The 12019-nt window shown below is 41.1% G+C and overlaps 1 protein-coding gene across 2 annotated transcripts in view; it reads right to left on the reverse strand.

Moving 5' to 3' along the window:
* dnah12 (dynein, axonemal, heavy chain 12) overlaps positions 1 to 12019 on the reverse strand; it is a 32350-nt gene that overhangs the window by 15524 nt on the left and 4807 nt on the right. For both annotated transcript variants that reach the window (XM_044039464.1, XM_044039463.1), the window contains 28 exons: positions 11285 to 11376; positions 10818 to 10996; positions 10582 to 10717; positions 10376 to 10501; positions 10161 to 10295; positions 9434 to 9627; positions 9129 to 9360; positions 8855 to 9040; positions 8542 to 8742; positions 8218 to 8412; positions 8026 to 8147; positions 7814 to 7949; positions 7587 to 7733; positions 7197 to 7316; positions 6141 to 6297; positions 5879 to 6051; positions 5627 to 5779; positions 5291 to 5530; positions 4153 to 4398; positions 3205 to 3324; positions 3009 to 3118; positions 2480 to 2663; positions 2229 to 2369; positions 2053 to 2136; positions 1108 to 1296; positions 589 to 708; positions 313 to 501; positions 87 to 238 (listed from right to left, as the gene is read on the reverse strand). In XM_044039464.1, the coding sequence (XP_043895399.1) occupies positions 87 to 238; positions 313 to 501; positions 589 to 708; positions 1108 to 1296; positions 2053 to 2136; positions 2229 to 2369; positions 2480 to 2663; positions 3009 to 3118; positions 3205 to 3324; positions 4153 to 4398; positions 5291 to 5530; positions 5627 to 5779; positions 5879 to 6051; positions 6141 to 6297; positions 7197 to 7316; positions 7587 to 7733; positions 7814 to 7949; positions 8026 to 8147; positions 8218 to 8412; positions 8542 to 8742; positions 8855 to 9040; positions 9129 to 9360; positions 9434 to 9627; positions 10161 to 10295; positions 10376 to 10501; positions 10582 to 10717; positions 10818 to 10996; positions 11285 to 11376 (4459 nt within the window). The remainder of the gene's footprint in view (positions 1 to 86; positions 239 to 312; positions 502 to 588; positions 709 to 1107; positions 1297 to 2052; positions 2137 to 2228; positions 2370 to 2479; positions 2664 to 3008; positions 3119 to 3204; positions 3325 to 4152; positions 4399 to 5290; positions 5531 to 5626; positions 5780 to 5878; positions 6052 to 6140; positions 6298 to 7196; positions 7317 to 7586; positions 7734 to 7813; positions 7950 to 8025; positions 8148 to 8217; positions 8413 to 8541; positions 8743 to 8854; positions 9041 to 9128; positions 9361 to 9433; positions 9628 to 10160; positions 10296 to 10375; positions 10502 to 10581; positions 10718 to 10817; positions 10997 to 11284; positions 11377 to 12019) is intronic.

The raw sequence follows: 12019 nt of genomic DNA on the forward strand, positions 1-12019 counted from the left end.
TAGTGTCAGGTTAAAATAAAATATGTAACAGGGCAGTTTCGACATGTGTGTTGCTCCATGCCACTGTGCTTCTTGAATATACTAACACTCCATAGCTGATGCAGAGGTCCATCAGGTAAGTGTAGCGGACAGTGTCTATGGTGGGAACAATAATGTCTTGAACTTTGGTGTTCTTGTCTCCCAGGCTGACATTCCCTATGGCGTCGTTCCAATGAACCCAGCGGCCTTTTCCTTTAAACTGAACGACAGAACACAGTCTTTACAGATGCAAACACAAGCCAAACACATCTGGGTGACATCATTACACATTACCTCATAAAAATAGTCATACACCAGGCCTTTATCGTCCATGGGACAGTCCCATTTCCCCACAACACCAGGGACCGGGTGGTCTTCTGTTCTTCCTGAAACAGTCACTTTTAAAAACTCACTAAATTTCTCTCTGCTGTCTGCGTCACAGCTGCCTCCCACAGACCAAACCAGGGAGAAGGCAAACGCTGCCTGTGACATAAACACAAGAAAAGGATGGTGTTGCACACACACGCACAAAGATATTAGAACAGATTACAACAGATCGGGGTCTTTTACCATGATCCAGGTGCGGATGCTTTTATCCTCAGGGTCCATCTTCAACGGTTCAGTTACCATCATCTCAAACAGTCGACACAAGGACACCACAGTGTTACTGTTGCTTGTGGAAACAACTTCCTGTGAACAAAATCCACTGTCAGGCTGTAATTTATGTATAAATGCGTGTAAATGTGAGAATGTGAAGTCTTTTATGTAACTTAATGTCACTTTTTATTTATTTATTTTATTTGTTGATGTTGATGTTGATGTTGATGTTATTATTCTGCCACTGTTCTTTGTGAACAGTAACTTTGTTTGTACGCTGCATCGTTCATCTGAAAATTGGCTCTGTCAAGCAATACTACCAGACCTGACTGAGGGAGCACTTGTGTGTTGTACAGCTGCAGTGCGAGGTCAGGTTTATCCTGTTATACTGCAGAACGACTGGTTCACTCCTGAATCTAGTCATGGGTGTTCCTTACAAGCACAATATTGTGGAGCTGATGGGCTTTGACCCAAATGAGTATGGTCACTCACTCTGCAGTGCTTTCGCAGCATCCTGAGAGAAGGAGGCAGAAGCCAGTGGAAGAGCTCGAGCAGCAGTGAGCGGTTGTCCGGGTTCTGAAGAACATCAGGAAGAGAGTTCATCCAGGAAATGACCAGGGGTTCCCAGCCCAGCTGAGACGGCTCCATGTAGATCATCCCACATCGACTGACTGTGGCGGGCTGCAGTGAGAACGAACCAAGTTAGTTCATGTTTATCAATCCAGATACTGAACAATGTCAGCCAGTACTGGGTTTTTGATAATAATATGTTGGCCAAGGACTTTTCTCAACTTTAAAACTGAACATGTATACAAGTATCACCATTACTACGGATATACATCTATATTATTAATTATTTCCAATAACAGGTGGATTTGGCCTAAATTACCATCAAAAGGACAAGCAGTGTAGATAATGGATGGATTGTAAATGATTAATATCTCATCTAAACAGTCTTTGTTGATTATTTTGAAGGGAACGCCTGCGTCTTTTCAGTAATTCCAGCCATTCATGTCTGTCTGGTCAAAGCTCCGCCCCAAAACAACTGAAAGTCATGCTTTTTCTAATGTTACTAGCATGTTTTTTCAACATTACAAAATGCTCCAACATTTTTTTTTCGTAACATTAGTTAGCTAAAAAAAACATGACTTATAGGCCAAATTGAGGCTAGATAGAAGGCTCCAACCACTCGAGTTAACAAATTACAAATGTATTTGTCTCTGAGGAGAATGTCATGTAAGAGGTGCACTCAGTGTAGCTATTTTAAGAGTTGAAAGCTAAAATTTTAACAACTATTGCAAAAATATTGTGAATTATTTTAGTCAGATAGTAGTCCTTTACCTAATTGTGACCCACAAGCAACTTTTGAACATTACAGTGATTACATTTAGAACTTAATGCATCAGTCAGAAAAATTAAATATACAATCTAACTGACAGAAGCCTGTGATAAATCCATTGCTTCAAAGATGAGACTCATCTGGTTGGACATCTGGATGATCTCCCCACTCATCAGGCACAACTGCGGAGGTAGAGTCAAGCAATTAAGATTGAAAACTAACACATACTACACAAAGGTAAATGCTGCAAAAGTTTTCTTGTGTATCTATTCACCTTTTTATTGTCATCCAGCACGGTGTTCATGCTCTCAATCCACAGCGTATCTATAGGACCATCAAACACCACCCATTTGCGTTCTGGTGTTTCAGATGATGCGAATTCACGAAAAGTGTTGGCCACAATCCCATCTGTCCACTTAATTTAAGAAAAAATAAAAAAATAAAATTGAAACAAGGAGGAAATAGTTAGCTACAGTATGAAGTTACTAGGATCCAAGGCACAGGCATATTGTTACTGTTCTTTACCTCATGGGAAACCTGGTCAAACTGTCCAAAGAGCTGTCCCATGGTGATGGACTTTGGGTTGAGTGTCCTGAAGATGACTTTCTCCTCTTTACCATACCCTCTCTCATTCATGAGAGTCAGAGTGTCTGCTAGCACATGTAGCACTTTGGTCTTTCCTGCAAAGGGTTCTCCCACCAGCATAAACCTGACATTAAAAACACGACCACGACAATTAATGTCCAGCAGTCGCAAGCCTCCATTGACCAGCGCAGGCTCATCTTACACTATTTTCTGGACTTACATAATGTGAGCTTGTTGATGTAAAATCAATTGGATTTCAAAGAGGCCAAAAACGTGACCCCGGTGACAATTGAGAACCCAAATCTAAAGAGTTTATCTATGAGTCCAAGTGAATGTGTGTTCCAAACAAAGGTGTTGTGTGAGGTCATAGTCATTTATCAATGAGTGAATTTTCTCATCATTTGAAATTCTGTACAACTGGAAATATGAAAAAGTACCCAATCAACATAAGAAACTGAAAGTAACATACCCATGTCTGACTATCATCATCTCATATGTCTGAACCATCTTCTGTAAGAAGACGTCTGTTGGCTGCACCGTGTGTTTTTGACAACATTCTGCAGCAGCCTTGAGAAACAGCTGTCACAGATATGGGGGAGAAAAACCCAACAGATTATTTTATGCAAACTCTGCATACAAACAAGTGATGATGACATTAGTCTCACCTGATAGTCAGCCTCAGGAAGTGAGATGCCTGGAAACAAATCGCTGGTGATGCCGTTGAATAACGGAATATCATGGGAGAGAAACTTGGGCTCGTTCACATCCTTGATGGACCTCAGGATCTGAGCATTATAAAGTGTGGAAAAAAAAGAGGAAGTGTCAATCTTTATAATTTCTAGGTGGGAGAAATTATTTTCTAAAGAAATTATTTCTAGGAGGTGGAAAAGCAAACATTCTAATTCTGCAAGATAAGATGTCGACCACAGAGAGTATTAAGAGCAGTCTGGGGTTGTAGAGGTGTTAATTTGCTATTTTCTGGAATTACACCGAACAGTTAGCAACCAATTGAGTGAACATCAGTATAAAATGTGTGAGAAACATTGGAATATTTGTCTCCAGACACAAACATGCTTCTCTTAATGACACCTGGGAGCCCTTTAAGAAAAAAAAGAAAAGGTCCCAGTTGGTATTAAACAATCAGTGATAGTAAATTTTACTTCTGCATTTTACCATCCTTATTACACACAGCTATGAACACACAAACCAGGCATAGGAACAGTGGAGAGCACATTTATATGTCTGTGACCGAGGAGCAATGGGGGTTACTTTGTACAGGGACCTGTCACAGGATTCTAACCTGCAACCCTCCAGTTACAAGCTCAATTCCCCTCCACTTGGCCACATGCTGACCCATACTTCCAAGAAACCACCACTATCATGCCATATTATATCACTGTGTACCTGTTTTCTTTTTGTTTTGGTTTCTATTGGGTTTCGCTTGTTTCACAGTACATGAATTGTGCTTATTTTCTATGCACTCTTTATACTGTGTGTACATTATGTTTTCTCCCTACGACCTGAACATTAATATGAATAGCAAACGAAAAAGAGCAGAAACATCCAAAAGGAATTGACAAACAAACAACCCCCCCTTAAAACAAAACAAATACCAGTATATCTTCATTCTCATCCGGAAACTTCAGCTTGAGGTTTCCTGCAGCCACGAGAACAGCTTTGACGGCTCTCATGCCATAGTCATAATGAAACTGGGAGGAGAGCTGCTCAGAACAGAGCCTGTAGGTCATGACGATCTTCACGGACAAGGGCTTGGCATTGAGGAAACCATATGAATACAGTGAGATCTCTGCTATTAGTGCGTAGTTGGGGACCATCATTGCCACTGGTCGGAACAACACCTACACAGAGCAGAGATAGATAAATACATGCGTTAATGCTTTTGAAAATGCAGTGCTTCTCAAAGTATGGGCCAGAGCTCACAGGTGGGAAGACAGGATTAGTAAGACTATGCAGTTGATCATATCCACTGAAACATAAAATGTTTGGAAACTTTTCAGTCCATTTCTCCCCTTTAATAATACCAAATGGTAATTTTTATATATTAAAGCCTGATTAGTCACGTTTACAATGAGGTATAACTTGTGGGTAACACCCCCCAAATATGTGCCAAAATACCCTGCAATATTCTCCTGTTAGTATTCACTCAGCACATGAGATTCTGGCAATCCTGTATCTCCATAATCTAGAACCTAACTCCATCCTGCAGGATGACAACGCTCTCCTCCACTCTCCTCCACAGCCAAGATTACCACATACTGTACTATATCCAGAATTTGGGAGTGGAGAGGATGGAATGGCCTCAACCCAACTGAACACTTGTGGGATCAGCTTGGGCGTGCCATACATGCTAGCGTGACCAACACAACCATGGTGGTTAACGTTGACGATTTGAGAATTTGTTGAACGTAAATAATGCAGAGGAGGACTATTAAACTATTATATTAACACATTCTGATCATTTATTAATTGGTTTATAGTCTTCAGATTGTTTTTGCTCCTTTATGACATTTAACAGAATATCTTCGGTTTGTGGACTACAACATATTTTACAACATATTTGAAGATATTGTCATTTTGAGATTTGGGAAACAACGACTGACATTTTATGCACCAAACAACGAAATTATAAATTTTTAAGAAATAACCACAAGATGAATGCATAAATGACAATGCAAAACTAAAGTGTTTGAATTAAAACACTTTATCAATGGTAAAAACAAAACAAAAAACCTTGAGATTGTCTGGGAGTTCCGAGCGTCCGGCATAACCTGGGTTCATGGTTATGGACACGAAGCAGTTGGGGTTGAGTTTGAGCATCGTCCCTTCAAAGTCAAAGTACTCTAACTTCTGCTCAGTGGCCCGTTGTATGCACAGCACCTGCTGAGCGACGACAGACAGCACCTCCAGCTCAATACGGTTGAACTCATCAAAGCATGCCCATGCACCGGAGGAAGCCAGACCTTTGAAAAACTGAGAGATTGAACCAAAGTCCATGTTAGTCAATTATGTTTAGTATTAATAACAATGTGTTAATTATATAAATCCAGAATTTTCTGCAGGTGTTACTTTGCCCATAGCGATGTAGTCCAGTCCATCTGAACAGTTGAAGACCACACACTGCACAGCTAAAGCTTTGGCCAGATCTTTGGTGGTTTCAGTCTTTCCTGTTCCAGCTGGCCCCTCAGGTGCACCACCCAAATTCAGGTAGAAAGCTCCAATCTAAAACAAAGGACAGGCCTGGGAATTTACCTTATTACTCAAAAGAACACAGCGAGTACAGAATTCATGTTCAGTTGAACTATTCGTCAGATCTTTTACCAGAGTTCTGTAGCATCTGTCGGTGAGCGGTGTGATGACCAGACGTGGTGAGTTTCCCAGATACTCATAAGCATATTTCACATCGCAGTTGATGATGCGAACACGAACATTGTCATTGATCCAGTAATAACGCAGCTGAGCTAGCCACTGGAAGTCGGTGTCATGTGATACACCTGTTCAAAATTGACATTTTGTTTTAAATGTTGTACTGAAGCAAAGCTGTGTTAAGAGTTATCAAAAGTACTTTGTGCACATGAGGTACCTTTCTCTATGAGCTCCATGACCACGTCCCTGGCATGGACATCGATAGTGACCAGAGCTCCCAAAGTGATCCGTGTTTGTTGGGGCAGTTTTCCTCTCACCAGCCCCACAACGTCATTCAGCTGATTCCGCTGCTGCTGGTGGTAATTCTTTAAACCCTACATAGTAACAATAGTGTAAGTAAGAGACACCACTTCTTTCAGTGGAATTTACATGTGTTTATATAGCAAATAACCACAACATTAACTAGGTCAAGGCACATTACTGCTACATAGACGTATTTTCTAGAACAAAATCTCATATGCAGAAATGAATTAGGCGTTGTGTTCATGTTCAGGGTCAAGATCAAGGTCATTTTTTAGTTTCCCTTGGGAAATAACAACAACAGAAAACAAGAATAACAGAGCAAAGAACAAAACAACACAATATTTGAGGTTAACAAAAACACAGGTGCTCATAGTGCAAATTATACAGTTCTCCGTAATGACCTGTGCAAATAAAAACTCCACCTTTTCCATGTGCAAGTACACACAACCCACACACACACACATTGTACATTCACCTCTGTCTGTTTAAGAGTTTACATGAAAGAGTGTTTGTACCAGTTCTGTCCTGTGTCTCCTCCCTGAGTTCATCAGAGCATTTTTATGATACAACACGTGTGTACAATCAGATAAGAGGCTGCTTGCTTGTTCATCACCTCTCATCGAAGAGGCTTCTTCAGTTCTGAATAACTGAATAAGCCCCAATGATGAGAGGTGAAATGTTTCCAACTCCTGTCTACAGCTAACTCCTAAAGACCACAATGACATAGATGACTGAGAACCTTCATGGATATTATTTCCATGAAGTAACATAATAATAAAAGTATTTCAGAGGCAGCATGTCAATCATTAAGTCAAGGGATTATTAGGTTTAGAGACAATGGCTATAGACAGTGGAGAGAAAATGAAAATTCAAGCAAAATCAGGAATGGTTAATCAACACACAATGAGACCTTAAAGAAATCAGGAATTTTAAAAAAAACTAGACGATTTAAAAGTGATGTGGCACTTACATCAGCCCCTGCCCTGATGGCCTCATGCACTTCCATGGTCCAAAAAATCTGGGAGGTGCAAAGAACAACCTGCCCAGGCCAATCCTTCACCCACTGACTGCGAGCAGTTTCAGCATAAGCCTGTTAACACAACCACACTGACAACCCAGCTGACACACACACACATGTTTACATGGACACCAATGATCTGACTATTGACATTAGATGGTGACATGTACACAAGTTGCTGATAAAATATTCAATTCACAGTCCATAGTTAGATTATTATGAAAGTGTGTGTTTGTGTCCTTTCTGGTATGTCCATACAGGGAAGAGTCCTCTGTTTGTTGTAATCTGCAGTCCTACAGTTAGATGTCACTTTGTGTAAGTGACGATGAACAGTGAACTCACCACCCTGGACCGAGCCACCACATCTCTAACACTGCGAAGCATCACATCCTCCACCTGCACCAACCACTTCTCCACAGCTCCTTTGGCTTCAGATGTGGAAATATGCTGGATTAACGGAACACGCTCCCCTTCGCTGCTGTACATGGCCTAAGGATGAACAGTATGCCTTTAAATACAATCTAAACAACAGTGGTGCCATGTACCGACAAAATGTCTGACTCTCTTGCCTGGATATCCAGATTAGGTAAGAAGTCTAGTTTGGAAATGCCCTCAAAGCATTTCTTTAGATGGGGTTGCACTCGCAATGGGTCCTTGGTCTCTGACAGAATCTCCAGCATCTCATCGTTGGACAGGAAGAAAAATCTGGATGTGACATTAATAAATGAAATTCAAAAAAATAAAAAATTGATTTGGACACAGGAAAAACAGTTTTGTTTACCGTGGAAAGAAGAGACGTTTCTCCTCCAGGTAGGCATTCAGTCCTTTCATGATGTTATCCAGAAGATGGTTGGAATCTTGCAGTTTTTCTAGCAAACCAGCCAGCGAAGTCGCTGGCAGAACCTGTGTTTAAAAAACAGGTTAATTCAAAATGGCTGGTTTCAGGTTTGTTCTTTTCTTGAAAGCCATTTACCTTAGGATCCTTGACGCAGTGCCTCATGATTTCTTTCCAGTTTTTGTCCACAGTTTGAAAAAGTCGTCCTTCCGTCGGGATCTGCTGCATGATGTCCTGAGAAGAGAAGATGGGCTCCAGGTAAAGCCACTGGGCCTGCACCTTCAGCCACTCATCTATGGCTTCCTGAATACGAAGCAGACGCTCCTCCCACTGCTGAAGTAAAAAACGTACAATGATAGGCAAGTTTAAAACAAAACCATCGGGCAGAACTCTAAAGCAAACACTGAATTTATCAGCTATGCTTATTAACTATACGGACATTCGCCAAAGCGTGAGGCTCACCTTGATCTCATGCTCAAAGGGTTTGATGAATGGCGAGCCCCTCATCGTCTGAGTCTTCACAATCTGGTCATCTAGAATCGTCTGAATCTCATCCACAGCAGTCAGGATGGAAACACCTGTCTCTCTGTAGGGTTGGTGGTGGAAGGAGATACCATCCAAAACATGCACCATGGTTTGCATTGCTTTCTCCAAGGAAAACTCCTGTAGAAACACAAGCCAGTGCAAATATCTTATTATAACAGACAATGTCCAACGTTGTATTTTCAAATCAAATATAATAGAAAGACCAAGACCACATTTCAGGAGCTCTCACTTTACTTGCAGCAGCACTGATCAACTCAAACTCCTCCAGGTACGGGGCCAGGTTTTGTTTGAGAACTTTTCGTAGTGTGGTACCAGAGTCAGGAGTGAGGTCATACCCCACTATCTCTGACATCTGGTCCCAGTGGCGAGCTCGGATGCCTGGATTACACAAGATGGACACCAGAGGGACATGGTCCTGGTGACACAAGCACATTGCACATAGCATCAGTAAACAAGACTCCACTTCCTACTTAATTAATGAGCATTTTATTCGCATACAATACCTTGAACTCCTTGATCTGCTCCATGACAGTGGAGCACAAAACAATTGTAGGGTTCTCTTGTTTCCTTGGATCATCTTTGTTAGTCTTTGTGGCATTTTTCTCCATCTCCTGGTCTACCTTGTTCTGTTTTTGTTGGAAGAACTTTAGCATCTTGAAGATCTCCCTAAAGACCTCATCCAGGTTTGCCTCCAGGCTCTCCCCGTCTAAGTCCTGAAAGGGCCCGTTCATCCATCTGTGCACCACGAGTATATATTACATGACAAATATTTAATTAAAACACGACATGTGCCAAACTGCAATCACACCTGTTATCTGTGCGCTGCCACTTCAGTATGAGTCCAAACAGCTTCTGGTAAAGTCCAACACTGTCTTTGATGACTTCAACTTCTGGGTAAGATGTTAGGTCCAATTTGTAGAAGGTCTCTTCTTTGTTAATGAAGCCAATTTCCTCCTCAACCTCCAGGAGAAGTTTCTGAACTGTTCTGATGTCTGAAACATACTGTCCAGAAATTACATAGAAAATTATATCATTCATCATAGCAACATATTAAATAACAATAACAATAATAATTACAAGAAGTGCTGATATCTAAATCTGCATCTCCCCATCGACATCCGGACAGCTGAAAGCCTCCACATCTTCCGACGCCGACTAAAAACACATTTGTTCCGACTCTACCTCGACTAAGACGACAAAAAAAAAAAAAAAAAAAAAAAAAATTGTATTGCACTTATGACTAGCACTTCATAGTTTGTTCTACCTGAAGCTCTTACTTACTTCTAGCTCTTATTTGTACCCAAATGTTTAAATGCACTTTTGTAAGTCGCTTTGGATAAAAGCGTCTGCTAAATGACATGTAATGTAATGTAATGTAATGTAATGTAATGCATTATGACTTTGTGATGAGACAAATTTACCATGTAATTAAGACACTAAAGCTTTGAGGGCGCTGGTAGTGGCTGTTTCTAAATCCTTGCAAGAAAGCGAATACATTTCATTTCTGGAATATTTAACTCTTCCTTTAAGCCTACCTGCTGCATCATATCCAGCTCAGAACAATGCTGGAACTCCTCCGTTCTGCGTCCCAACTTCTCCAGTTGTACCATCAACCTTTGCCTTTTAGCAAGCAGCTCCTGCTCCCCTTTCTGCTTGGCCTTCTGCATTAGCTAGACAATGACAGAGCGTTAGGTCACCCTTTAAAAAAACAGCCATAATATATTGTTAAAAGCAGACAGAGGAATCTTACCTCATCACTGAGTTGAAAGACATGGAGAATGTTTTTTGGCCAGAGAAAGACCGTTGCATTCAACTTCAGATCCTCTGGTTCAAAGATGTGGACGTCCATGAGGTACAACGTTCTGCAGCAGGATTTCTGTCAGAACACAGTGGAGGAGAAAATCACTTACACACTTATATTTTGGGAGCAACATGAGGAAGAACCAGGTTATTTACCTGTATTTTTTCTTTCAGTCCTGCAATACCCTCTGTCTTGGTGGAGAGTATGTAATCCATCATCTGAGTCAGGTCCTCCGTATCCTCTGGAACTTTCAAAGCTTTCTCTCTGATGGTCTCAAACTCAGAGCAGATCCTTTGGACAGATACAAAACACACGTTTAAACGTACATACGAAATGTGAATTACAAAAGCAGCGACAGTTTTGTTTATGAACGTTACAAGATGTGACTCACTGTAGATTTTGCTCCCGATGGTTGACGAGCACTTTCTTCAGAAACGTTTCAGCGTAGGCTCTGGCTTTGTTGACGAGCCCTTGTTTTAGCTCCTCACAGTCCAGATGGACCATTGTGAAGTGAACTTTCCCTGGGAGGCTGATAATCTCCTTTGACAAAGCATGGAAGTCTTCCACTTGCTTTAAAATCCAGTGAGATTAACAATCAACAGTCGTCAGGTTTGACCAAAATAAGCTTTTTCAGTCATTGATTTTGAGCAATGTATTTTCTTTTCTTTAAGAACAAAACAAACCAAAATAAAATAAATTCATTCATTTATTCATGCATCCATCCAGGTACTGGAACTGGTAGCAAGACATCTATAGGTATGAGTCATACCTATAGATGTCTTGCTACCAGTTCCAGTATGTCACTCATACCGTATGAGTGACATACTGGAGCAGGAGTTCAGCATTTTTATTTGTTACCTTAGTGTACTCCTCAAAAGAGTGTTCTTCTTCCATGAATGTGTTTACATGAGCCTGTGCAGCTCCATTGACAAGCCAGTCGTAGTTGGACACTGTGAAATGAAGGGGGGGGGAGTCAGAAGTGAAGTGAACTAACTTTTTCAATTCAATTTTATTTGTATAGCGCCAAATCATAACATACATTATCTCAAGGCACTGTACATAGACAACATCAAAGAGAGCAGAGACCCCCAACAGTTCACACAATGAGCAAGCACTAGGCATCAGTGGAGAGAAAAAACTCCCTCTTAACAGGAAGAAATCTCTGACAGAACCAGGCTCAGAGATGTGCGGTCATCTGCCTCGACCGGTTGGGGTGAAAGGAAAAATGGGGGATAGTGGAGAGGTGGGGGACAGAAAATGGGGGGAGAGAAAGGACAAGAGGGAGATGAGGGAGAGACAGAGGAGAGAGAGGGAGACCAGCAGCAGATACACAACAACTGTATCAGGTTACAAATTTATACAGTTACTGATATCGACTTTTTAATTTACAAAATAATAATAATGGTGACGATGAGCGTAGCCTCGGAAACTGGATCTTGATCCTGCAACCTGCATGATGAGAATACAGAGAGAGAGAGAGGGAAGGAAGGAAAGACACAAACTAGGGAGAGAAAGAGACAAGGTTAATGACATATAAAAAGTCATAATCAAATGCTGAGTGTGAGAGAGTGAATGTGCGTGTACCACCGGAAA

Source organism: Solea senegalensis, linkage group LG12 (genome assembly GCF_019176455.1).
Source record: "Solea senegalensis isolate Sse05_10M linkage group LG12, IFAPA_SoseM_1, whole genome shotgun sequence".
NCBI classification, from domain to species: Eukaryota; Metazoa; Chordata; class Actinopteri; order Pleuronectiformes; family Soleidae; genus Solea; species Solea senegalensis.